The sequence below is a fragment of the Hypanus sabinus genome, chromosome 21, assembly GCF_030144855.1.
Source record: "Hypanus sabinus isolate sHypSab1 chromosome 21, sHypSab1.hap1, whole genome shotgun sequence".
Classification (NCBI taxonomy): Eukaryota; Metazoa; Chordata; class Chondrichthyes; order Myliobatiformes; family Dasyatidae; genus Hypanus; species Hypanus sabinus.
This window is the reverse complement of record NC_082726.1, coordinates 27,419,303-27,443,102: the sequence shown is the minus strand read 5'-3', so window position 1 is coordinate 27,443,102 and position 23,800 is coordinate 27,419,303. Positions and strand designations below refer to the sequence as shown.

General features: G+C 41.8%; 1 protein-coding gene across 1 annotated transcript in view; it reads right to left on the bottom strand.

Annotated features, from left to right (window-relative positions):
* The window catches only part of LOC132379254 (protein mono-ADP-ribosyltransferase PARP6), a 217,487-nt gene extending 197,257 nt beyond the window's left edge, over positions 1–20,230 (bottom strand). Inside the window, exons 1-4 of the mRNA XM_059946956.1 lie at positions 20,054–20,230; positions 19,066–19,116; positions 18,107–18,218; positions 10,961–10,965 (exon numbers count right to left, since the gene is read on the bottom strand). Of these exons, the coding sequence (XP_059802939.1) occupies positions 10,961–10,965; positions 18,107–18,218; positions 19,066–19,116; positions 20,054–20,230 (345 nt within the window). The remainder of the gene's footprint in view (positions 1–10,960; positions 10,966–18,106; positions 18,219–19,065; positions 19,117–20,053) is intronic.
* Positions 20,231–23,800: the final 3,570 nt, after the last annotated feature.

Below are 23,800 nucleotides of genomic sequence, written 5' to 3'. Positions count from 1 at the left end.
TTCTTTCACTATTAAGAAGCATCCTTGCCACGTTTGTTCTATCTAGGCCTTTCAATATTCAGTAGGTTTCAATGAGATCTCCCCCTCGTTCTTCTGAACTCCAGTGAGTACAGACCCAAAGCCATCAAGGGCTCCTCAAACATTAATCATTTCATTCCCAGGATCATTCTTATGATCCTCCTTTGTACCCTCTCCAATGCCAGCACTTCTTTTCTTAGATAAGGGCCATAACTGCTCACAAGTGTGGTCTGACTAATGTCTTGTAAAGCCACAGCATTACATCCTTGCTTTTATATTTTATCATATCAAAATAAATGCTAACAGTGCATTTGCTTTCCCCACTACTGAAAAAACCTGCATGGAGGCAGTGTTCAGAGAAAAACACCAATGTGAATAGAAGGGACCTGGTATTGAGTGCTTGGGACAGAAGGAGAAAGCATGATTGGGATGAACTGCGCCATCTGGTCTCAACAGGTGCTCCATCTGCAGAATTGCTGAAGAGGTCACACTACTTGGCACCTTTTACCATCTCAAACAGTTCTCTTGAGATGGCATCCAGTTTGTTTTTGGCCATGCCAGATCATCCAGACACACAAGGCTGATTATATGTCTTTTATGATTTAGTCATTAAAAAAATCCAAAAAATAATAATTCAAAACCTTCAGTAGTTCTGCTATTATGCCAATTAATGTAGACACAATATTAATGAGCTATCCTGAGCCCAACGCATTGATATAATCACAAAGAAGGTCCACCATCAGCTATACTTCATTAGGTGTTTGAGGAAATTTGGCATGTCACCAAAGATTCTTGTAAATTTCTATGTGGAGAGCATTCTGACTGGTTGAATCACAGACTAGTATGAAGCCTCTGATGCACAGGGTTGTAAGAGGCTGCAGAGGATTGAAGATTGACCCAGATTCATTAGGTGCGCAAGCCTCCCCACCATCATGACACCTTTAAGAGACAGCAGTTCAAGAAGACAGAATCCACTATTAAGGACCTTCACCATTCAGGACATGCCCCTTTCTCATCATTACCATCAGGAAGGGAGTAAGTTGAGGTAGTACAAAAGGAAAACAAAAACAGAATGAAGAACGTAGTGTTGTGGCTACAGAAAAAGTGCAGTGCAGGTAGATTAAAGATTGTCTTTATTTGTCACATATACATTGAAACATAGAGTGAAATGCGCCATTTGTGTCAAGTAATATCAAAGCAGCGAGGATTGTGCTGAGCAGCCTGTAAGTGTTGCCACACTTCCAGTTCCAATATAGCATGCCCGCAACTCACTAGCCCTAAACATGCATCTGTGTAAGGTGGGAGGAAACTGGAGCATCCACAATAAGCCCACATGGTCACAGAGAGAAGGTACAAACTCCGTACAGTGGGCAGCAGTAGGAGTTGAATCCCGATCAGTGATCACTGGCACTATAAAGCAATGTGATAACCACTACAGTATTGTGCTGCAGATTGAAAGCCCAAGAGCTCATCCTTATCACATAAGAATTAAGAAATCAACTTTAAACACAAAGTATACTGCAGATGCTCTGGTCAAATCAACACATACAAACAAGCTGTATGAACTCAGCAGGTCGGGCAGCATCCGTTGAAATGAGAAGTCAACGTTTCGGGCAGAAAACATTGACTGCTCATTTCAACGGATGCTGCCCGACCTGTTGAGTTCATCCAGCTTGTTTGTATGTGTTGAAGAAATCAACTTTGTTTTTCATTTCTAATGACACATATTCCCAAAGAAGTTAGACTGGGAATGATTACTCTGATTTTTCCAAAGGCCCAGTCAAATTGGGAGTGAGAGATGAGGCAACTCACAGGTTGAGGAGAGAGATTTAAAAAGGAGTATTCATAGACTTTCAGCGTTTTTTGGCAGCCCAATCAAATTGCAATTCATTAGCAAGGCAAGTAAAATTAAGGCAGGGACAAGCGAAATGGCATTTGGTGATGTAGCTATTGTTGGAGTGGACCAGACTAGCTTCAGAGAGAAAGGCTTGGGCAAGGTAAGTATCTGGTAAGTTTTTCTTCATTCTCCACTCTTCGTCTGATAGTACACAGTTAGAGTACTGAAAATGGCTGCTCCATTCATTTGGCAGCTTTGGACCTGTACTAACTGGAATTTAGAAGAATGCCAGGGGATCTCATTGAAACCTACCAGATGTTGAAAGGACTAGACAGGGTGGATGTGGAGAGGATGTTTCCAATGGTGGGGGTATCCTGAACTAGAGGGCACAGCCTCAAAATTGAGGGGCGACCATTTAGAACAGAGGTCAGGAGTAATTTTTTTTAGTCAGAGAGTAGTGAATCTGTGGAATGCTCTGCCACAGACTGCGGTGGAGGCCCAAGCCCATGGGTATATTTAAGGTGGAAGTTGATCTTTTCCTGATCGGTCAGGGCATCAAAGGATATGGCATCCAGGACATCACCAACTACAGGACAACATCACCTGACTGTGCAGGCGATGCCTCCCTCCCAGATGCGCTGAATAACTTCTACGCCCGTTTTGAGGCGGAAAATGACGTGGTGGCGAGGAAGTCCACCCCTCCTACAAATGACCAGGTGCTGCGTCTCACCGTGGCTGATGTGAGAAGAACCCTGTGCAGGGTCAACCCACGGAAGGCTGCTGGACCAGACAACATCCCTGGTAGAGTGCTCAGAGGATGTGCAGACCAGCTAGCAGATGTTCTCACTGACATCTTCAACATCTCCCTGAGCAGCGCCACCGTTCCAACGTGCTTCAAGGCCACCACCATCGTCCCTGTGCCGAAGAAGTCTTCAGTGTTCTGCCTAAATGACTACCGTCCCGTTGCACTCACATCCATTATCATGAAGTGTTTCGAGAGGCTCATCATGAGGCATATCAAGACCCTGCTGCCCCCCTCGCTGGACCCCCTGCAGTTTGCGTACCGTCCCAACTGCTCAACAGATGATGCCATTGCCACCACCCTCCACCTGGCCCTAACCCACCTGGACAAAAAAGACACATACGTTCGGATGCTGTTCATAGACTTCAGTTCAGCATTCAACACAATCATCCCTCAGAAACTGATTGGAAAGCTGAGCCTACTGGGCCTGAACACCTCCCTCTGCAACTGGATCTTAGACTTCCTGACTGGGAGACCTCAGTCAGTCCGGATCTGAGGCAGCATCTCCAACACCATCACAGTGAGCACGGGGACCCCCCCAGGGTTGAGTGCTCAGTCCACTGCTGTTCACTCTGCTGACCCATAACTGTGCTGCAACACACAGCTCGAACCATATCATCAAGTTCGCAGATGACACAATCGTGGTGGGTCTCATCAGCAAGAACGATGAGTCAGCTCACAGAGAGGAGGTGCAGCGGCTAACGGACTGGTGCAGAGCCAACAACCTGTCTCTTAATGTGAACAAAACAGAAGAGATGGTTGTTGACTTTAGGAGGGCACGGAGTGACCACTCCCTGCTGAACGTCGGCGGCTCCTCGGTAGAGAACATAAAGAGCACCAAATTTCTTGGTGTTCACCTGGCGGAGAATCTCACCTGGTCCCTCAACACCAGCTCCATAGCAAAGAAAGCCCAGCAGTTTCTCTACTTTCTGCCAAGGCTGAGGAAAGTCCATCTCCCACCACCCCCCCCCCGCTCCCCATCCTCATCACATTCCACAGGGGTTGTATTGAGAGCAGCTGAGCAGCTGCATCACTGCCTGGTTTGGAAATTGCACCATCTCGGATTGCAAGACCCTGCAGTGAATAGTGAGGTCAGCTGAGAAGATAATCGGGGTCTCTCTTCCTGCCATCACGGACATTTACACTACATGCCGCATCTGCAAAGCAAACAGCATTATGAAGGACCCCATGTACCCCTCATGCAATCTCTTCTCCCTCCTGCCATCTGGGAAAAGGCTCCGAAGCATTCGGGCTCTCACGACCAGACTATGTAACAGTTTCTTCCCCCAAGCTATCAGACTCCTCAATACCCGAAGCCTGGACTGACACCTTGCCCTACTGTCCTGTTTATTATTTGTTGTAATGCCTGCACTGTTTCTGTGCACTTTACGCATTCCTGTGTAGGTCTGTAATGTAGCGTAGCTTTCTCTGTGTTGTTTTTTTACGTAGTTCAGTCTGGTTTTTGTACTGTGTCACGTAACACCATGGTCCTGAAAAACATTGTCTCATTTTTACTATGTACTGTACCAGAAGTTATGGTCGAAATTTCAATAAAAGTGACTTGACTTGACTTGGCAAGATGGCAGGTGTATGGGGCTGAGTGGGATCTGGGATCCGCCATGATGTAATAGTGGAACAGACTCGATGGTATGAATGGTCTAACTCTGCTCCTGTGTCTCATGGTCTTATGGCCAAGGTCTGTGTTTTGTTCTCTGTGTGAGATGTGGGAACTCTGGGAGATCTCCAGCCTCCTGGATAACCACATCTGCACCAGGTGCACCAAGCTGCAGCTCCTCAGAGAACGTGTTAAGGAACTGGAGCTACAACTCAATGACCTTCAGCTCATACGGGAAACTGGGGAGATGATAGATACAAGGAGGTAGTCACCTCTAAGTTGCAAGAGACTGGTACCTGGCTGACCGTTAGGAGAGGGAAAATGAACGGGCAGCCAGTACAGAGTACTCCTATGGCTGTTCCCCTCAATAATAAGTATACTACTTTGGATACTGTTGGTGGAGGTGGGAGGGTGTTGAGGAACCTCATTGACCAGGTCGCTAAAGTAGGTCAATGTAATTGGTGGAAGTGTTCAGAATTCACAATTATCGACATCGGTTGGAGTTCACTTTAAGAGGCTGGTCTGACATGATGAGGTAATTATGTGAAAGACTTTTACTGTGCTTTGAGTTCAGTTCTTGGTGTTCCACAAACAAGCTGCTGCGGTTCTTCTTAAACATAAAATGCTTTTTTGCATTTTCTTTGCGAAAAACTACATTGGTGAACTCCGATGCTTTAGGATGATTCCAGAGTTATTGTACATGTCTGCCAATGAATCTGCCAGAGTTTGGGAGCAAAACGCTGCTAACACACACAAAATGCTGGTGGAACACAGCAGGCCAGGCAGCATCTATAGGGAGAAGCACTGTCGACGTTTCGGGCCGAGATCCTTCGTCAGGACTAACTGAAAGGAAATATAGTAGAGATTTGTAAGTAGGAGGGGGAGGGCGAAATGCGAAATGATAGGAGAAGACCGGTGGGGGTGGGGTGAAGCTGAGAGCCAGAAAGGTAGCCTGCTGTGTTCCATCAGCATTTTGTGTGTGTTGCTTGAATTTCCAGCATCTGCAGATTTCCTCGTGTTTGCTTAGCAAAATGCTGTTGTTTGGTTGGTACAAGTCGAGGCCCAATTCGCACTGCAAGAAATCTCCGCCTACAACACCAAATATCTGTATGTGATAGTGTCACTCTGTAACTCTACGGCAGCAAGAGTAGTGAGCCTACTAGAACACCTGACTGAACTTGATAAATACCGATCTCTGAAAACTCACCTTTTACTGTCTTTTGAAATGTCGGAATCTGAGCAGGCCGAACAGCTGCTCTTCTTGCCCAGCCTCAGTGATGCGAAGACCTTGGAGCTAATGGACTACATGCTGCCTCTCCGGGGAAATCACTGTCCTTGCTTTATTTTTAAAGGGCTCTTCATGCAGCAAATGTCTGATCAAGTTTGCATAACACTCGTGAATGTGTCTGTGAGGGAATATAGGGAACTTGCTAAAACAGCAGATAGTCTATACTCAGTATGTAGTCAGTGGTACATCATTCTTCCTCCTTTCTCTGCCTCAATAAGCCCAGTCAGCAAGGCCCCAACTTAAGGACAGCTGAGGCTGTGAAACAGATGATGCCACCAACAACAGATGATGTGATCACAAGATGAGGCTTATGGATGTCAAGGACTTTGGGTCATTACCGTGCCTCCCGTAAGTTCCCCACAACAATTCTCTCAAGCACATGCACCACCACACGCGAGTTCACACAACTGCTAGGTGAATTCCCAGACCTCACCAAGCCCACATTCTTCACTACGGTTGCAAAACATGGGATCAAGCACCACATTTCTACAACTGGCCCACCAATCCATGCCCACACATCTAGACAGGACCCAGTAAAACTGGCAATCGCGAAGGCTGAGTTTGCCAACAAGAAAAGACTTGGTGTTGTACAGTGGTTGAATAGCCCCTGAGCTTCGCCTTTCCACATGGTCCCTAGTTCTGATGGTGGTTTCCTCCTATGTGGCAATTACAACAAAGCTACCACCCCTGATGGTGGGTTGGAGGACAGTCCCAAAATGGCTGTGATAACCTCTTAGTTTCTGCGCATGCTTTTTGGGCTGAAAAATACCAGCACAGAGCTGATGAACAACAGCTCATAGACTCTGTATTAAAAGAGTTACGTTTTCTTTTTGCTTGCCTGGATGACATACTTGTTGCCTGTGCATCCAAATCAGAACATGTGTCACATCTCTGCACACTTTTTCAGGGAAAACAATTGGGGTTGATTATTAACCTTGCTAAGTGCCAGCCTGGGTTGTCAACCATTGACTTTCTAGACCATTACATCTACACAGAAGATGCTATAATGTAGCCACTATTATGGATTTCCCAATGCCCCACACTATTACAGAAACTACAGTTTTTATTCAGGGTCAACTTCTATCACTGCTTCATTCTATGAACTGCTGAACGTATTCTTCCAATGTGTCGTGTGCATGAAGGCTGTACCTTTAATCACATGCTTGACTGGTCAGCAGACGTAACCAGAGCATTTGATGATAGCATACAAGCTCTTTGCAACGCGACCCTACTGGTGTACCCACTTCCTAACACACCTATAGCCATTACTGCTGATGCTTCCGATGATGCTGTGGGTGTTGTGCATGAACCGTTGGTTCAGAGGCATATGGCAGCTGCTCGCTGCCTTCAAGCAGAAGGACAGCACGTTAGACCAAGAGCTTCTTTATCTCTGTCTAGCTGTCTGCCATTTTTATTTTCTTCCAGGGGGTCACCATTTACAGCATTTTGACCACAAACCCCTCGTGCACCCTTGTTCTGCCTGGCAGCAACGCCAACTGGCCTGCCTATGAGTTCACAACTGATACACAACATAGCAAAGTGGAATATAATGGCATAGCTGATTGTCTCTCATGGCCAGTCATTGAGGCGACACTCACAGGTGCTGACTATACCAGCATGGCAGCCGACCAATCGACTGACCTAAAAGGTTCGGGCTTACTGAACAGCAGTCATGGGCCTGATATTAAGTTCAGGGAAGCTGGGATTTCTCTCCTGTGTGATGTATGTCCTCACTCCAGGGTGCCTGCAAACTGGCGGTGAAAACTGTTTATGACTCTGTACATGGCCTTACGCATCCGGGCCAGAAGGTTTCAGAGAAACAGGTTGCACTAAAGTTTGTGTGGAATGGCCTTAGAAAGGACATGCATGATTAGACTGTAGCCTGTGTGGAGTGCCAGTGGGCAAAAAGTTAACAATCACATCTAGGCATCATTAGCACCTTTTGAGGTTCCTGAGCAATGGTTTGACCATGTCAATATGGACCTTGTTAGTCCTCTTCCCCCCTCCTGCAGTTTCACTCATCTCCTTACCATGGTGGCCAGAGGTCGTCCTTCTAGCATTGACAAGCTGGTCTGATGTGATGAGGTAATTAAGTAAATGACTGCTACCGCACTTTGTGTGCATTTTTTGGTGTTCAATAAATGAATTGCTACGTTTTTTCTGAAAATTAAACTGCCTCGGCCATTTTATTTGTGAAAACCAACTCTGGCACTGACTGTGGCTCAGAGGAGAAGGGGGGAGGGGGAGAAGAGGTCTACAACAGTGATAGGAGAGCAGACACGAGATTCTGTGGACATGAAAGACACCCAGATGGTACATACATTGTCTCCAAGGTGCCAGGGTCAGGGACATCAGGTCCACAGAGGAAGGTAAGCAGCCAAATGTCTTGGTACCTGTTGGGTATAAGATAGGTAGAGGGGCAGATAGTGTTGAGGAAGTAGGGAGGTTGCAGAAGGACTTAGACCAATTTGGAGAATGAGCAAGAAAGTGGCAGATGGAATATAGTGTTGAGAAGTGTATGGTCATGCACTTTGGTAGAAGAAGTTAAAGCATATACTATTTTCTAAATGGGGAGGAAATTGAAAAATCTGAGATTCAAAGGGGCTTGTGAATCCTTATGCAGGATTCCCTACATGTTAACTTACAAATTAAGTAGGTGGTGAGGAACGGAAATGCAATGTTAGTATTTGTTTAGCGAAAACTAGAATGTAATGTTGAGGGTTTATAAGGCACTGGCGAGGCCTCACTCAGGGTATAGTGAGTAGTTTTGGGCCCCTTGTGTGCGGACATTGGAGAGGGTTCAGCGGAGGTTCATGAGAATGATTCCAGGAATTAAAGGGTTATCATCTGAGGAACATTTGATGGCGCTAGGCCTGTACTCGCTGGAATTTAGAAGAATGAGAGGGAATCTCATTAAAACCTACCAAATTTTGAAAGGCCTTGATAGAGTGGATGTGGAGTCGATGTGTCCTGTGAAGGAGGTGTCTAGGACCAATGTGCACAGCTTCAGAATAAAGGATATTCATTTAAAATGGTGGTGAATCTGTGGAATAGATTGACACAGGTGGGTCAGGAGGCCAGGTCATTGGGTATATTTAAGGTGGAAGTTGTTAGGTTATTGATTAGACAGGGGATGAAATGTTATGGAGGGAAGGCAGAAGGATGGGAATAACAAGGAAATGAATCCTTGAAAACTTATTGATAAGATTGATAAGATCAAAGAAGTTGATAAGAAATATTCCATTGCTCCTAGTAAGGAGCTTTATAAACAAAGAATCGGGCTTCAAATGGAATATAATTTATTACTTACATCCTCAATTGAAAACCGGAAGTGAGTTTTACATACACAGTGATAAAACGGGTAAATTACTAGCTAATTAATTGAAAACTGCCTCGGTTAAACATCAAATCATTAAGATTCATAAACAAGATGATAACTTGACAGTTAATCATGATGAAATAAACAAATCTTTTCAAGATTTTTATACTGCTTTATATAATTCTGATTTTCCCAATGATCCTATATATGACCTTAAGGAAATTGAATTTTCCAAAGTTATCACCTGAAGAACGTTTAATATTAGAAACTCGTATTACAGATGAAGAAATAAAAGGTGTCATTCATTCAATGAATTCTGGTAGAGCACCAGGTCCAGATGGTTATACAGTAGAATTTTTTAAATGTTTTTCTTCTATTCTCTCTCCTTGGCCAGGTAGAGTTTTCAAAGAAGCAATTAAATTGGGTAAATTACCACAATCATTTTATAGGGCTTCTATTTCCCTAATATTAAAAATGAATAAAGACCCCACTGAGTGTGGAGAAAGTGTTACCTCGAATTATTTCTGTGGATCAAACTGGATTTATTAAAAACCAGCACTCTTCTTTTAACATTAGGAGATTCATGAATATTGTTTACACTCCTTCATGTAGTACTCCAGAACGTGTTATTTCATTAGATGCTGAGAAAGCATTTGACAGAGTTGAATGGCCATATTTATTTACTGTATTTGAGAAATTTAATTTTAGTTTGACATTTACATCTTGGGTTAAATTGATATATCATACCCCACTAGCTTAGGTTAACACTAATAATCAAAGATCTCCCTTTTGTCGTTTATTTTGGGGTACTAGGCAAGGTGGTCCTCTCAGTCCATTACTATTTGACATTGTTCTGGAAACTTTAGCAATTGCTATTCAGGAATCATCTAATATTTTTGATATTACTTGCGGGAATGAGATACATAAACTATCACTATATGCAGATGATTTATTATTGTATATTTCTAATCCTGAGGAATCCATTCCCACAGTTTTATCTTTGTTGGCTCAGTTTAGTAATTTTTCTGGTTACAAACTGAATCTTAATAAGAGCGAACTATTTCCTCTAAATATGCATGTCCCAATATATGGACATTTACCTTTTAAATTGGTTACCAACTATTTTATATATTTAGGGGTCAAAATTATCAAAAAACATCAAGATTTATTTAAGGCTAAATTTTTACCTTTAATTGATGAGATTAAACAGTTATTTACTAATTGGTCACCAATGTCTTTGTCATTGATAGGCCGGATCAATGCTATCAAGATGTTTATATTACCCAAATTTTTATATTTCTTTCAAGCGGTACCAATTTTTATTCCAAAATCTCTTTTTGGTAGTGCTGATTCTAAAATCTCTTCTATACTTGGCAGAATAAAAATCCGAGGCTAGGCAAAAAATACTTACAGAAGTCTAAAAATGAGGGTGGTCTGGCATTGCCAAATTTTAGATTTTATTATTGGGCAATAAATATTTGCTATTTGAAATTTTGGTTATGGAACTTGGATATAACTTTAAGCCCTCATTGGGTAAACCATGAATGTAACTCGGTACAAGGGTTTTCATTAGGTTCTATTCTAAGGACTTCACTTCCCTTTGCTCCTTCTAAATTGTATAAACAATTAGATAATCCAATAGTTAAATATACTTTACGAATATGGTTGCAATTTTGTAAATTTTTTGGGTTAAATCAAGTTATTCTAGCAAGTCCTATTATATCTAGCTATCCTTTCTATCCTTCTATTATAGATCAAGCCTATTTGATTTGGAAAACTAAAGGTATTTCATGATTTTGTGATTTATTTTTGGATAATTGGTTCATTTCATTTGAACAATTATCTTTCAAATATAATTTACCTAGATCTCATTTCTTTAGATATTTACAGGTTAGAAACTTTTTAAATACTGTCTTTCCTACTTTCCCGAACTTATTCTCTATGGATAGTTTGGAAAAAATCTTAGATTTAAATCCTTCTCAGAAAGCTGCAATAGCATCTATCTACAACATAATTATGAGAAATCTGTCAGATGCATCTAATATAATTAAAAATGATTGGGAAAGGGAACTTAAGCTTACCTTACCTATCGAAAAATGGGAAAAAAATTTCAATTAGTTAATTCATCCTCTATATGTGCTAAACATTCATTGATACAGTTCAAAGTAGGTCATAGGGCCCATATTTCTAAGGATAAATTAGCTCGTTATTATTCTCATACAAGTCCAGTACATGACAGATGGCATTCTGAGACCGCTTCTTTAACTCATATGTTTTGGTCATGTTCCGCTCTGAAAAAAATATTGGGAAGATATCTTTGATATTATTTCAACTATTTTGAATATTGATTTACAACCTCATCCTATAACGGCAATTTTTGGTTTACCATTGATAGAACCACACCATTTAACCTCTTCAGCACATTGGATGATCGCATTTCTCACACTAATGGCTAAAAGATTGACTTTGCTGAATTGGAAGGAGATTAATCCTCCCACCACATTCCATTGGTTCTCTCAAACTGTTATGTTTAAACCTAGAAAAAAATCAGAAGTGTTATATATGATCCTTCTATTAAATTTGATCAGACTTGGAGGCCTTTTATTCAACAATTTCATATGATGTGATTTGACCTCATTCCAACCTATTTTTGTGTTAATATATGCAGGGAGGTTTGGAGTGGGAGACACTCATGGTCCTGTTTTTCTTTGATGCTATAAACAGCCCATGTTCTTTTCTTTTCTGTTGGGCTAGTATTGGTTAGTTTAAAAACACAAAATGCTGGCAGAACTCAGCAGGCCATCAGCATCTATGGGAGGAGGTAGTGACGACGTTTCGGGCTGAAACCCTTCATCAGGAGTGAAGTAACATGGGATGGTCGAGGGGGGATAAGAAGTGGGGGGAGGGATGAAGTAGAGAGCTAGGAAGTGATAGGCTGGAGGGAAATGGACTGGGGGAAGGTGGAGAATTATGGGAAATAAAAGAGAAAGAAAGGCAGGGCTAGGGGGAGATAATAGTGAGGGGGGAAGAGAGAGAAAGAGAACAAGACTAAAATAATAGATAGGGAGGGGTATCAATGGAGGTCTGTGAGTTGGATGTTCATGCCGGCAGGTAGGAGACTACCTAGGCGGGAGATAAGGTATTGCTCCATCAACCTGTGTGTGGCCTCACCTTGACGGTAGAGGAGGCCGTGGACAGACATGTAGGAGTGGGAGTGGTCTGTGGAATTGAAGTGTGTGGCCACAGGGAGATCCCGCCACTGCTGGAGGACTGAGCACCAGTGTTTGGTGAAACGGTCTCCCAGTCTGCGGCAGGTCTCCCCAATGTATAAATGGCCACATCGGGAGCACCGGATACAGTATATCACCCCAGTTGACTCGCAGGTGAAGTGGTGCCTCACCTGAAAGGACGGTCTGGGGCCTGAAATGGTGGTGAGGGAAGAAGTGTGGGGGCAGGTGTAGCACTTCTTCCGTTTGCAGGGATGAGTGCCCGGAGGGAGGTTGGTGGGGAGGGATGGGGGGGAATGAATGGACAAGGGAGTCACGTAGGGAGCATTCCCTGCGGAAAGCTGAGAGTGGGGGGGAAGGGAAGATGTGGCTGGTGGTGGGATCACGTAGGAGGTGGCGGAAGTTACGGAGGATTATGTGTTGGATCTGTAGGCTGGTAGGGTGATAGGTGAGGCGGGGGATGGGGTGAGGGCAGAGGTGCGTGAAATATGGGAGACGCGATGGAGGGCAGAGTTGATAGTGGACGAAGGGAAGCCCCTTTCTTTAAAAAAGGAAGACGTCTCCTTTGTCCTGGAATGAAAGCCCTCATCCTGAGAGCAGATGCGGCGGAGGCGAAGGAATTGAGAGAAAAGGATAGCATTTTTGCAGGAGACAGGGTGGGAGGAGGAATAGTCTAGGTAGCTGTGGGAGTTAGTAGGTTTGTAGTAGATGTCGGTGGTTCTATTGGTTAGTTTAGTTTTTTGGGGGGTATATTTTTTTTGGTTTTTTCTTCTCTTTTTGTCTTTTTGGATATGTTAATCCTTTTTTGTGAACTCTACATTTGTATTTTGAACATTTTTGGGAGGTTTCTTACCTTTGTACAAACTGAATATATAACTATATATGTTATCTATTAACAATGTAATCCCAACAATTATGTAACAATACTATGTATATCCACTACTTTGATATTAATAAAAAAATTGAAAAAGAAAAAAGAAAAGAAAACTCATATAATAAACTTAGATTAAGTGATGTTGAAATTGATAAGGTATCTGAAGCAAAAATTTTAGGAGTGGTAATAGATAGTAAATGAAACCACAAATGAATTATGTGAAAGCAAAAATGTCAAAATCTATTGCAATACTGTACAAAGCGCAAGATTTCTAAAATCAGGAATCCTTGTATACATTATACTGTTCACTTATAGTCCGAAACATGTGTGGAGGTATGGGGAAATACATACAAAACAAATACAAATATAATTTTTCTACTCCAAAAGAATGTTATACGAATTGTAAATAAGACAATTTATTATGAGTCAACTAATCCACTATTTATTCAACTAAACACTTTAAAATTCAGAGATTTTGTAAATTTTAAAATAATACAAATTATGTATAAAGTAAAAAATGGAAGGCTATCACAAAGTATCCAAAGGTTGTTTAAAATGAGAGAAAGTCAACATGATTTGAGGGGAACATGAACATTTCAAAAACAAAGGTTAAGAACAAATATAAAAAATCATTGTATTTCAGTCAGAGGGGTGAATCTATGGAACAGTTGTAGTAAGAATTTAAAAACATGCACTACACTTAACAAGTTCAAAAAATTATTTAAAAATTATTTAATGAACAAATATAAAATGCATGATTTAAAATTGATAGGAGTAATGTAAATAAATGATATTTGGAATTGGATTTTGTGTTAAAAGATTATGAATTTTTTGTTTTTGATGTGATGATTGACGCTAAATATGTTGTTGTATAAGTAAGGGGGTAGGCGTAATAAGCTGTAGCTTCAGCCTACACCCTTTCAGTCTGTTTTAAATAATATCTATGGTTTTTGTTGTAATTTTGTCCTATGAAATCATCATTTTAAATGATGCTTTCTGTTATGTTTGTACTGACCAAAATAAATTAATTTCACTCATTCATTCATTTATAATTAATTTCATTCAATCGGTCATGATGAAATAGTGGAGCAGACATGTTGGGCTGAACAGCCTAATTCTGCTCCTATATCTAATAATCTTATTATTCTAGATGCTCAGATTAAATACAGAAATACATGGACAATCATAAACTTCCTCCAAAAACAATCTTTTTGACCATTTCTCCATATAGTTTCATATGCAAGAAATCTTATAACATGGGGTACAGTCAAAACATATGTTGGCATGGAAACCTGTATTCTTGTAACACCATCGTGTCTCTCTTTTCCAGGAACTGAAGGTTAATTTTCAAAACAATGATGAAAACAACAACAAAAAATCAACTGTGTTAATTTCAATAATAATGAAACTGGAATAGGCTTTATTCCATTGGTTTTTCCAGTCACTCCACCATTGTCACAAGAGGCAGGTAAATGGGTAGGAGGGATATGTGGCTTGTAATGATGGAGGTCAAGTGATGAATAGACCCTGGGGATTGGCAACTCTACTCTGAATTGATTTGTCAACCATCACTCCTCAAGCTCTTGAACACATTACTATGAAAGTCATGCTATACAATATGTATCACTAGTGAGAATGAATGAAGTTTCCAAAATGCCATGGGTGATTTTAGTTTCTTTCCAAGGCCACTCTTCTGTACCTTTCACCTGCTGCTGAGTTAGAACAGATCTACTTTGAGCCCAAACTTCCAATGAATAATGACATGGAGAGGTGAAGAAAACAACTTTCCATTCAATTCACTTTCAAGCTCCTTGAGCTATAATAATAAACAATATACATGCCTTTTAAGGAAACACAATGAGTTATTAAGGCTGGAGGTGATTCAATAAAGCTGTGAGTGAGAGTGAGACAGCAAGAGAATGAGAAAGAGAAGTTATGAAGGAGATGGTGAGAGAGAGCTAGGAAAGGGAGTGGAAAAAAAAGGCGGGCCAGAGAAAGTGAAACAGGTAGAGGGAAGGGCAAACAGTAGACAGATAGAGAGAAGTGATAAGATGAGAACAAGGTGGAGAAAGATTGGGTGGGAAAGAGCAAGTGTCCAGAAGAGAGCAAGGGAGAGAAAAGAAAGCAGAAATAGAGAGACAGAGAGAGCGAGTTGAATTTATAGAATGTCCTTCACTCCAGAGTGTTTAATGAAGTAATTTTTAAAGATAGAATAAAGAAAAGAGTTAATGAAGTCATGCCCAGCAAACTCCTATCACAAAAATGTAACGTTGGCCAGATTTTCTAATTTGATTATACAGAATGAGGACAGGACAACAGGGAATATTAATGTACAATCTATTATTTTCATAGACTGACTCTCAGGTTGTCTCAGTACAGTGAAGCTCTCCCTCAGTTACTGCTGAGACAAGAGAGTTGACCAGAGGCTACATTTCTTTCACTCTGCCACTGACCAACTTCCAATGTGACACCTGTCAACTCTGTCTTTATGTGGATCACCTCCAAGGAGGTAAAAATCACACCTTGCATGAGTTGCATTAGGTCTATAATGAAATTCCCTGCTTGACAGCTGCCGTACACCGAGTCTGCCACTGTGCCAGACAATTCACAGTTCTCCACCAGAAGAGGGAGTTCTTCACTCAGTCCAATGAAGTACCTCTAAACAGTGATTTCCCCAGCCAGCCCATAATCATTAATCGTTAACAAACCTAAATATAATTTATTATAAAAATGGCTTGCTAAATAACATTTAAATTATTACTAAAAATAAATATTTTATTTTAATCTAAAGAAGCCCACATTTCTTTCCATTGAATATACAATCTGCTGGGGGAAATCCTTAGGTCGAGCAGCATCTGTGGGGGGAAGGGAATTAGTCGTAGAATCATAGACAAGAACAGTGCAGAAAAAGGCCATTAGGCCCATCCAGTCCATGCTGCGGCATTTAAACTGCTTTCTCCCATCAACCTGCTCTGGTCCATAGCCCTCCATACCCCTACCATCCACTACACTATTTTATTAGTACTTATATCATATAGTAACTTAAACCAGGTAAATCAAGAGTTAACGATGTTATGCATATATAGGTGTAAATATATAAATCCTCAAACTCCTTTTACTTAGTTGGTAAGTGCTACAGTCTTACGATGGTATGTAAGAAAAGTTCAGTTCAAATGCACAGGCAAACAGCAAGTGAATTTCACACAGGTAATATGCGTCAAACCACAGAGTCGCCAAAACAGTCCAGGAGCCATAGACACCGAGTCGGTCAGTTCAGCACAGTGTCAATTGCTGCAGGCTATAACCACAAAACCAGTTCTGCAACAAAGTTCCTCGATCAAATCGTGAAAATAGTGAAAAAAAACACATGGAGCATAAACTGCAGAATCCCCTAAACTGAATCCATAGCTGTAGAGTATATTCAGCAGTGATGACATTAATCATGAAACCGCAGAGTCCATGGCCACAAACCACTAAGGTGATTGGACCTTGCAGCATGGGACCAGACTCCTGCACCTTCTGCCAGCAGCAGCAAGAGGGACACCATTCAAACTCATTCCTTTTTCGCTCTCGTCTTCATCGATTTGAATCTTGCTCAACACTTCAGTGGGCGTGGAGTAATGGACCTGACAACAGGTTCGCATTCCGCCATTAGGAATTGATGGCTGCCCATGCACACTTCACTCTTAACATTGTCAATTTCCCCAGGAGATCACAAAAGCTCAGATCGTTTAGTCGGTTAAAAAATACATCCTTAAAATGGAAATTACAAGCTGCAATCGATTGCAATTCAGGAAAAAAAAGTACATTTAAAATTGGAAGAGTATCTATCAGTTTCACAAGCTGTCTGCAGGATGTCGCCATTAGTCACTGGTGCCATCTTGCTAGATATACGTTTATTGTCATTTCAACTTTATACATGTATACTGCCAAACAAAACAAGTTTCCTCTGGAACAAGATGCAAAACACAGGACATATAACTCAAACAATGCATACAACAACATAACCACAGTAGAGCTAATGGGACTTGATGTCTCAATCCCTATGATAAATCAGTACTCTTGATGTTAGCAGTGGGCTTGGAGTGGTGACAAGGAGGGTAGGTACCTCATCAGGGTTATCAGGTGGGCACCTTCCTTTTTTGACATTTCATTGTTAAGCCGACGACGTCTCCAGAGGGCTCAACAGTGCTACCTGGCAACCCAGATACATCCCCCTCAGTTCCATACCCTCCTGTCTTCGCTTGCAGCCCAGTTGTTGTCTCTCTTTTTAATCCAAATCCAATTACTGCTTTCTTCTGCTGCATTTGACAAGGACTTGATTGCTTGTTGGAGTGAATAACCTCTCACCCCTATCTTCTTCAATAGACTGGTCATAGATGTAGCCACGAATCCCCTACATTCCACTTCTACAGGGAAAATCTTGGTCTTCCAGCCATTCTGGGCAGCTTTAGTTGCCAGTTCAGAGTACTTGGTCTTTTTCCTCTCATAAGCTTCTTCAACACCATCTTTCCATGGTACTGTCGATTCTACAACATATGCCAGCTTGGCTGTTGTGGACCACAGGACCATGTCTATTCAAAGTGTTGTAGCTTCAATGTCTGGGGGAAACAAAAGCTTATTTTCCAAGTCCACGTCCATTTTCCAATCCCAAGCAACCTGCAGAATGCTTACCTCTTTTGATGTTATATGCTGCTCTGGAGTTTGGCTTGCTGGTACAAATCGTGTGATGTGAACATTTCTTGCCGATGTTTGTGGGAGAACATTTGTGGTGATTCACCTCTGATCCAAGATTGATGCAAGTTGTCTGAAAACTTGGTTATGCCATCAAGTATACCGCCCCTGGCTGAGGCTCGAGGTGCATCCTGTTAAAATGTGCCTTAGTGATTCAGGTGCTTGAAAAAAGAGCAAGCGGGGTCTTCTCCCCACCACTGGTTCAGGTTCTGGGGTGTGGGTAGGAGGTCATAAATGGCTCTGAAGACAAAACTTAGCCAAGATCCCTCCATCTCCCAGATGTCACGCCAGCTGAGTTTCCTCTTTTCCGGGCTCTCCCAATTAGTCCATTGGCCCAGCTTGGCCATTGAGACGGCCCTGGCGTGTCGCTCTGCCTCCTCCTGTCTTCTCACCTATTCCACCACACGCCATCTCTTCTGCACTGATATTGCCTTGTGCCATTGAGGAGCCTTTGGGATGAGCCTGAGCCTGGATCTCCCAAGTTGGACTTGGCCAACCACATCCCTGAAGCGAAGAGCAGATTTAGCACTCTGAACAGCTTCAGATGGGGTCCACTTCCTCCCCGTTGCCACACGGGGGGCCGCTGTTTGAATAACAGGAACTTCAGATTCGGTGAGGGTCATGACCAACCTTGCTTTGATGCATTTGAATTCGTCCACAAGACTTGCAATTGGTAATTCTAATTTGCCGTTCCCGTACAGTTCAACAGGTCTTTAGCACCGTAGAAGTCCAAGCCATGGTTTCACATGTGTGCTGATCACTCTTTTGAGCTTTTCCACCTTGTTGATGGGGATTTTATACACTGTTAAAGGCCACATGAGTCTTGGGAGTATACCGAATTGGAAGCATCACAGGTTGAGTTTTCCTGGTCTTGTTGTTGCGAGCTATGTACATTTGTACGTGATGGTATCCTTTTTGAGTTGTTCAAACTGCTTGGTGTCCTTGAGCTTAGCATCATACCATCAGTCCATGCTCTTCACTGGCATTTCTAACACAGTGGGACAGGAGCTCCATCAATATGAAATCTTTGATCCATGACTTGACCTTTGAGAATGGAGATACTTGGGGACTTGCTGGGCTTGATCTTCATCCTCGCCCAAGTGATGTTTTGATGAAGCTTTTCCAGAAGTCTCTTGGTGCAGGGGACAGTTATCAGCATTGTTATATTGTCCATATAGGCTTGTGTCGTTGGTAATCATTGACCAAACTGTAGCCATATTCCTCCCGCAACCCATTTTGAGGCTCTGATAATGAGCTCCATTGCCATAGTGAAGGCCAATGGGGAGATGGTGCACCCCGCCATGATGCCTATTTGCCAAGCTGTGGTGAAGTCTGATGCTGTGAGACAAACTTGCAGATCCTGGAAGTAGTGTTTTACCAGATTTGTTATTGTTGCAAGTACCTGAAAGAATTCAAAAACAGTTTACAGTAGGGAATGAGGACCTGATCCATAGGCGTTGGCCAGGTCAAGGAACAAGACATGCAGATCCTTACCTTCTTTCTTAGCCATCTGGATTTGATGCCATATGACACTGGTATGTTCAAGGCATGCCGAGGCCTGCTATGCCAGCCTTTTGGATTGATGTGTCAATGAAATGGTTTTGTTTCTGATGCTTTGTAAGTCTTTGCGCCAACACACTGAAAAAGATTTTGCCTTCTATGTTCAGAAGGTTTATTTGGTGAAACTGTTCGATGGTGGACAAATTCTTTTCTTTTGGGATCAGAATTCCCTCCACGCTTCTCCAGGCTTTGGGGATCACTTGCTTTTCCCACGCAACTCTCATGTTTCTCCAGAGAAATTTCAGAACATCCGGGGCAGTCTTGTAGACACAATATGGAACACTGTTCGGGCCTGGTGCTGATGCTGATCTTTCCTTCTTCACCGCCTCTTCCACCTCACTCAGCTTGAGAGGGCTGATGTTAAGTTGATGTTGGGAGGGTGAAATTGGTGGGATGTCAGTTGGGAAAAGTATCGGTTCATCATTTAGCTCATCAGTGGTGATGGTTCTGAGATGTCTTTCAACCTCTTTTTTTGATACTTTCAAGGATCCGCTTTTCGCTTTTGTGAAAATGCCTTTCACACATTTAAAGGGATCTTTGTAGAAGTCTGTTCTTGCTTTTCCATTCTTTTTGCGTCGTTTCCTTAAATTCTCTGCTCTGCGCAGCTTCAAGAGCCCTGTTTTAGGTCCTCTTGAAAGAGGTTGATGTCCTCCCTTCCTTCTGCTGTTGCTTTTTCTCCACAACTTCCTCAGGCCTCTTCTCCAGTAAGTCCAACAACTTGTTGGATTTATTGGAGATTACGGGACTTGGGGGGGAGGAGGCATATCTTTCCTGCTGACTTGTTCCTTCACTCCAAATTTCTCCTTTCCGTAGCTGTAGATCAGGTCACCCATCTTCAACTTCTTTTCTGCTGATCCCTTGATGCCACTTAAAATCAGGCTCATATCTGCATTACTGGTTTCCCTCTCCTTGCTGTTAGACTTTGGCCATTTCACCAACAGCTTGCATCCTTGCATGTTCCCCACTTTATGATGTGCCTGGCTGTGTCTTGGACTTCTGCTTGCGCCTGAAATTTCTTCCACATCCCATAGGGTGCTGATACTCTGCGGACTGCGGATTTTTCCTACCGCTGAGTTTCATCTAACTGATTTGACTTTACTCTTAACAGAATCTAGTCAATGCGGGGCCCTGGGTTGGAGATTTTCAAGCATTTCTTCCATCCTTGATAAATTTTTAGACAATCAACTTCCCAGCTCTTGGCTTTATCCCTCCCCCTCCTGTCTTCTCCTATCATTTCAGGTCTCCCCTCCCCCTCCCACTTTCAAACCTCTTACTATCTCTCTTTTCCATTAGTCCTGACAAAGGGTCTCGACCAGAAACATCAACTGTTCTTCTTCCTATAGGTGCTGCTTGGCCTGCTGTGTTCCACCAGCATGTGTGTGTTGCTTGATGTTACTTTAGTCCAGCCACACCTACAGGTCTGAAGAACATGTCCAGCTGCTGGTTTCTCAGGAGTATTGCCATTTCTTGATTCATTGTTGTGTCCATGCCAAGGTTCGTTATCGGGAGGTCAATCAGAGAGTCTTCTTTCACTTCCGCTCTCACAGACTCCGGGAGTATACTTCTCTTTAAACTTTCCGTAGTCAAATGAGGGTGACTCTTGCACCCTGACAAGTTGACGGAGCCTGCTGTTATGGATAGCTAGCCCAAAATAACCCTGTTGGGGTCTATTTTCTCCTATCAGCTGTCACATGGTCACATCAGCTGCACTTTCACAGCATTCACTGGTTTTCTCCCAGAAGATCAGTAGAAATAATAAGATGCATTTATGACACAAGTTAAAAAGGAAACCATATAACACTACTGTCGGTTTGTATGTGGTGAGACCCAGGTGGTAGAAGGAAGTTCAGTAGTTCTCATGGTCTTGAGCAAGAAGCTGTTTCCCATCCTAATGGTCCTTGACTTAATGCTACAGTACCTCCTACTTGATGGTAGTGGGTTAAAGAAATTGGTGGACGGATGGGAGAGATTTTTGACATTGCCAAGGGCTTTGCGTATGCAAATATTTCGGATCACTAGTTGCTGAATGAATTTTTTTGGAAGACAGTGATTTGGTTCTTAATCTGGTTTGGTGTCACTGGGTGAGAAATAATCATCAGGTCGAACTCCACTTCTTTTCTTTGAGTGGTGCGACCTGTAAGCATTAACTGTCCTGGAAAATTGTGCACACACTCCAGGTATTTAACAATGAAAAATTATACAAATGCTGCCAGTAATAAATATCACGAGAAATGTAGTACAGCTTGTAGATATTAACCATCGCAGGATTTTATACACAGCCTGTATTTAGAGTTTTAGAGTCACATTGCAATACAGCATAGAATTGGGCCCTTTTACTCTTTGAGACCATGCCTACCAGATATCCACAAAGCTGATCCCAATCTCCTGTATTCATCCCATTTCCCTGCCCCAGTGCGTACTTACCCAAGTGCTTCTTTAATTCTACTATTGTACCTGCCTCAAACACTTCCTCTGGCAGTTCATTCCAGAAACTCGCCATGGTCGGCATTAAAAAGTTACCCCACAGATCTTTCTTAAATCTCACTCTAAATTTCTGCCCTTAGTCTTGGACTATGCTATTCACAATTTAAAACAAGTTTAAAAGGTTGCCGCTCATGTTCTATTTTGTTATTAAGACAACGCATGAAAAATGTCAGACTTTAGGAGTGACATTCCCTTATAATATTTTTCCTTACATTTAAATGCTTACTGTATCACATGACTCATTCAGGAGAATATTTAATAGAACTGGCACTTTCAGAATGTATATAACATTCATGGAGGTTTAGTACTGACAACTTCCTGGCAGTACAACCTAGAAGTACAATGTTGCTGAAGTCATTTGGAGTAACAGAAATTACTTAGTTCCATTCTCTGAGGGAATGATGCATGGGCATAGGTTGATTTCATTGCTTAGAATACACTGGCCCCCCCAGGAACTGTGCCAAGATACCCCTGGAATCTCTAGCTGATGGAACACGAAGCAGAAAATTTTGAAATGGGCAGAATCCTGTTAGGCCTAATTTTAACAATGGAAATATTCTGCTTCCATCACTCTTTCTTGAAATAAGAAAGTGAAAGCTAAGTTTATTGTCCAATACACAGGTACATGCACGCACAGATGCAAGGGAAAACTGACCGTTAGAAGCACATAGTATCATATAAGTAGTATTCACAAGAAAAATTTAAATTAAAATGGATTATACAGAATTTTCACAAGTAAGAACACAATTAAAAAGAAAAAAAAATAAAGTTCATTTTCATGCAAAGTGATCAACGTGACCATAATGTTGTTAAATTGTAAATATTAGGGTTGTGCCAGCTGGTTGAAGAACCAAATGGTTAAAGGGGAATAGCTGTTCCTGTGCCGAGTGTTGTGGGACTTCCTGCCCAGTGGTAGCTACAAGAAGATGGCATGGCATGGATGCTGGGGATTGTTGATGATGGATGTCGCAGCACTTCCTGTATGGGCTAATGATAGTGGGTAGGGTGTGACCGTGATCTATTGGGTTGAGTCTATTATGCTGTGCAGTTTCTTACATCCTGTGCTTCCAAATTGCAAAAGTTCAAGGTTCAAATTTCAATGTAAATTTATTCTCAAAGTACATATATGTCACTATATACAGCCCTGAGAATCATTTTCTCGCAGGCATTCACAGTAAATACAAAGATATAAGCCGCAGACAACAAAGACTTACAAACAACGTGCAAAAGACAACAAACTGTACAAGTACAAGAAGAAAATAAAAACAAAAAAATAAAATAATAAATAAAGAAACAATAAATATCAAGAACATGGGCTTTATCAATGATGGACTAGGCTGTATTCACTATACTTTTGTGGGGAGGTTTCATTTGAGGGCATTGGTATTTCCATACCAGGACTGATGCAACCAGTCAATATACACTCCATCACACATCCAGAGAAGTTTGTCAAAGTTTTAAAAGGCATGCCAAATCTTTAAACTTCATGTCTTCGTTGTAATGGCACTTATACATTGGACCCAGGATCCTCTGAAATAATAATAATGCTGAGGAATTTAATGTTACTGACCCTCCTCACCTCTGATCTCTGGCTCAGAGACCTCAGATTTCCTCCTCTTGTAATCAATAATTAGTTCTTTGATATTGCTGACATTGAGTTAGAGGTTGTTGTTGTGGCACTAATTGGCCAAATGTTCAATTTCCCTCCTATATTTTCATTCATCAGCACCTTTGATTCTTTGAAAGGTATTCTCCTCATCTTCCTTCTAATCATCTGCTTAGGTCTGAGAGATAGTGCTGGAGATTTTCAGAAATACATGGGCAATCCAGCTCATTGTGGCAGAGACAGGATGCAGAGAGATCGTCAATTTCCATAATCTTGAACATTAGTTAGATTTCAAAATTAATTTTCCTAAAGTTATACTTTATTCATACGTACATGCAATCTGAAGATGTAATATTCTTCATTCATTCAACTGAAGAATTCAGTATATTCTTTTGAGGCAGGATCTTATTGAAACCTACCAATATTGAAAGGCCTA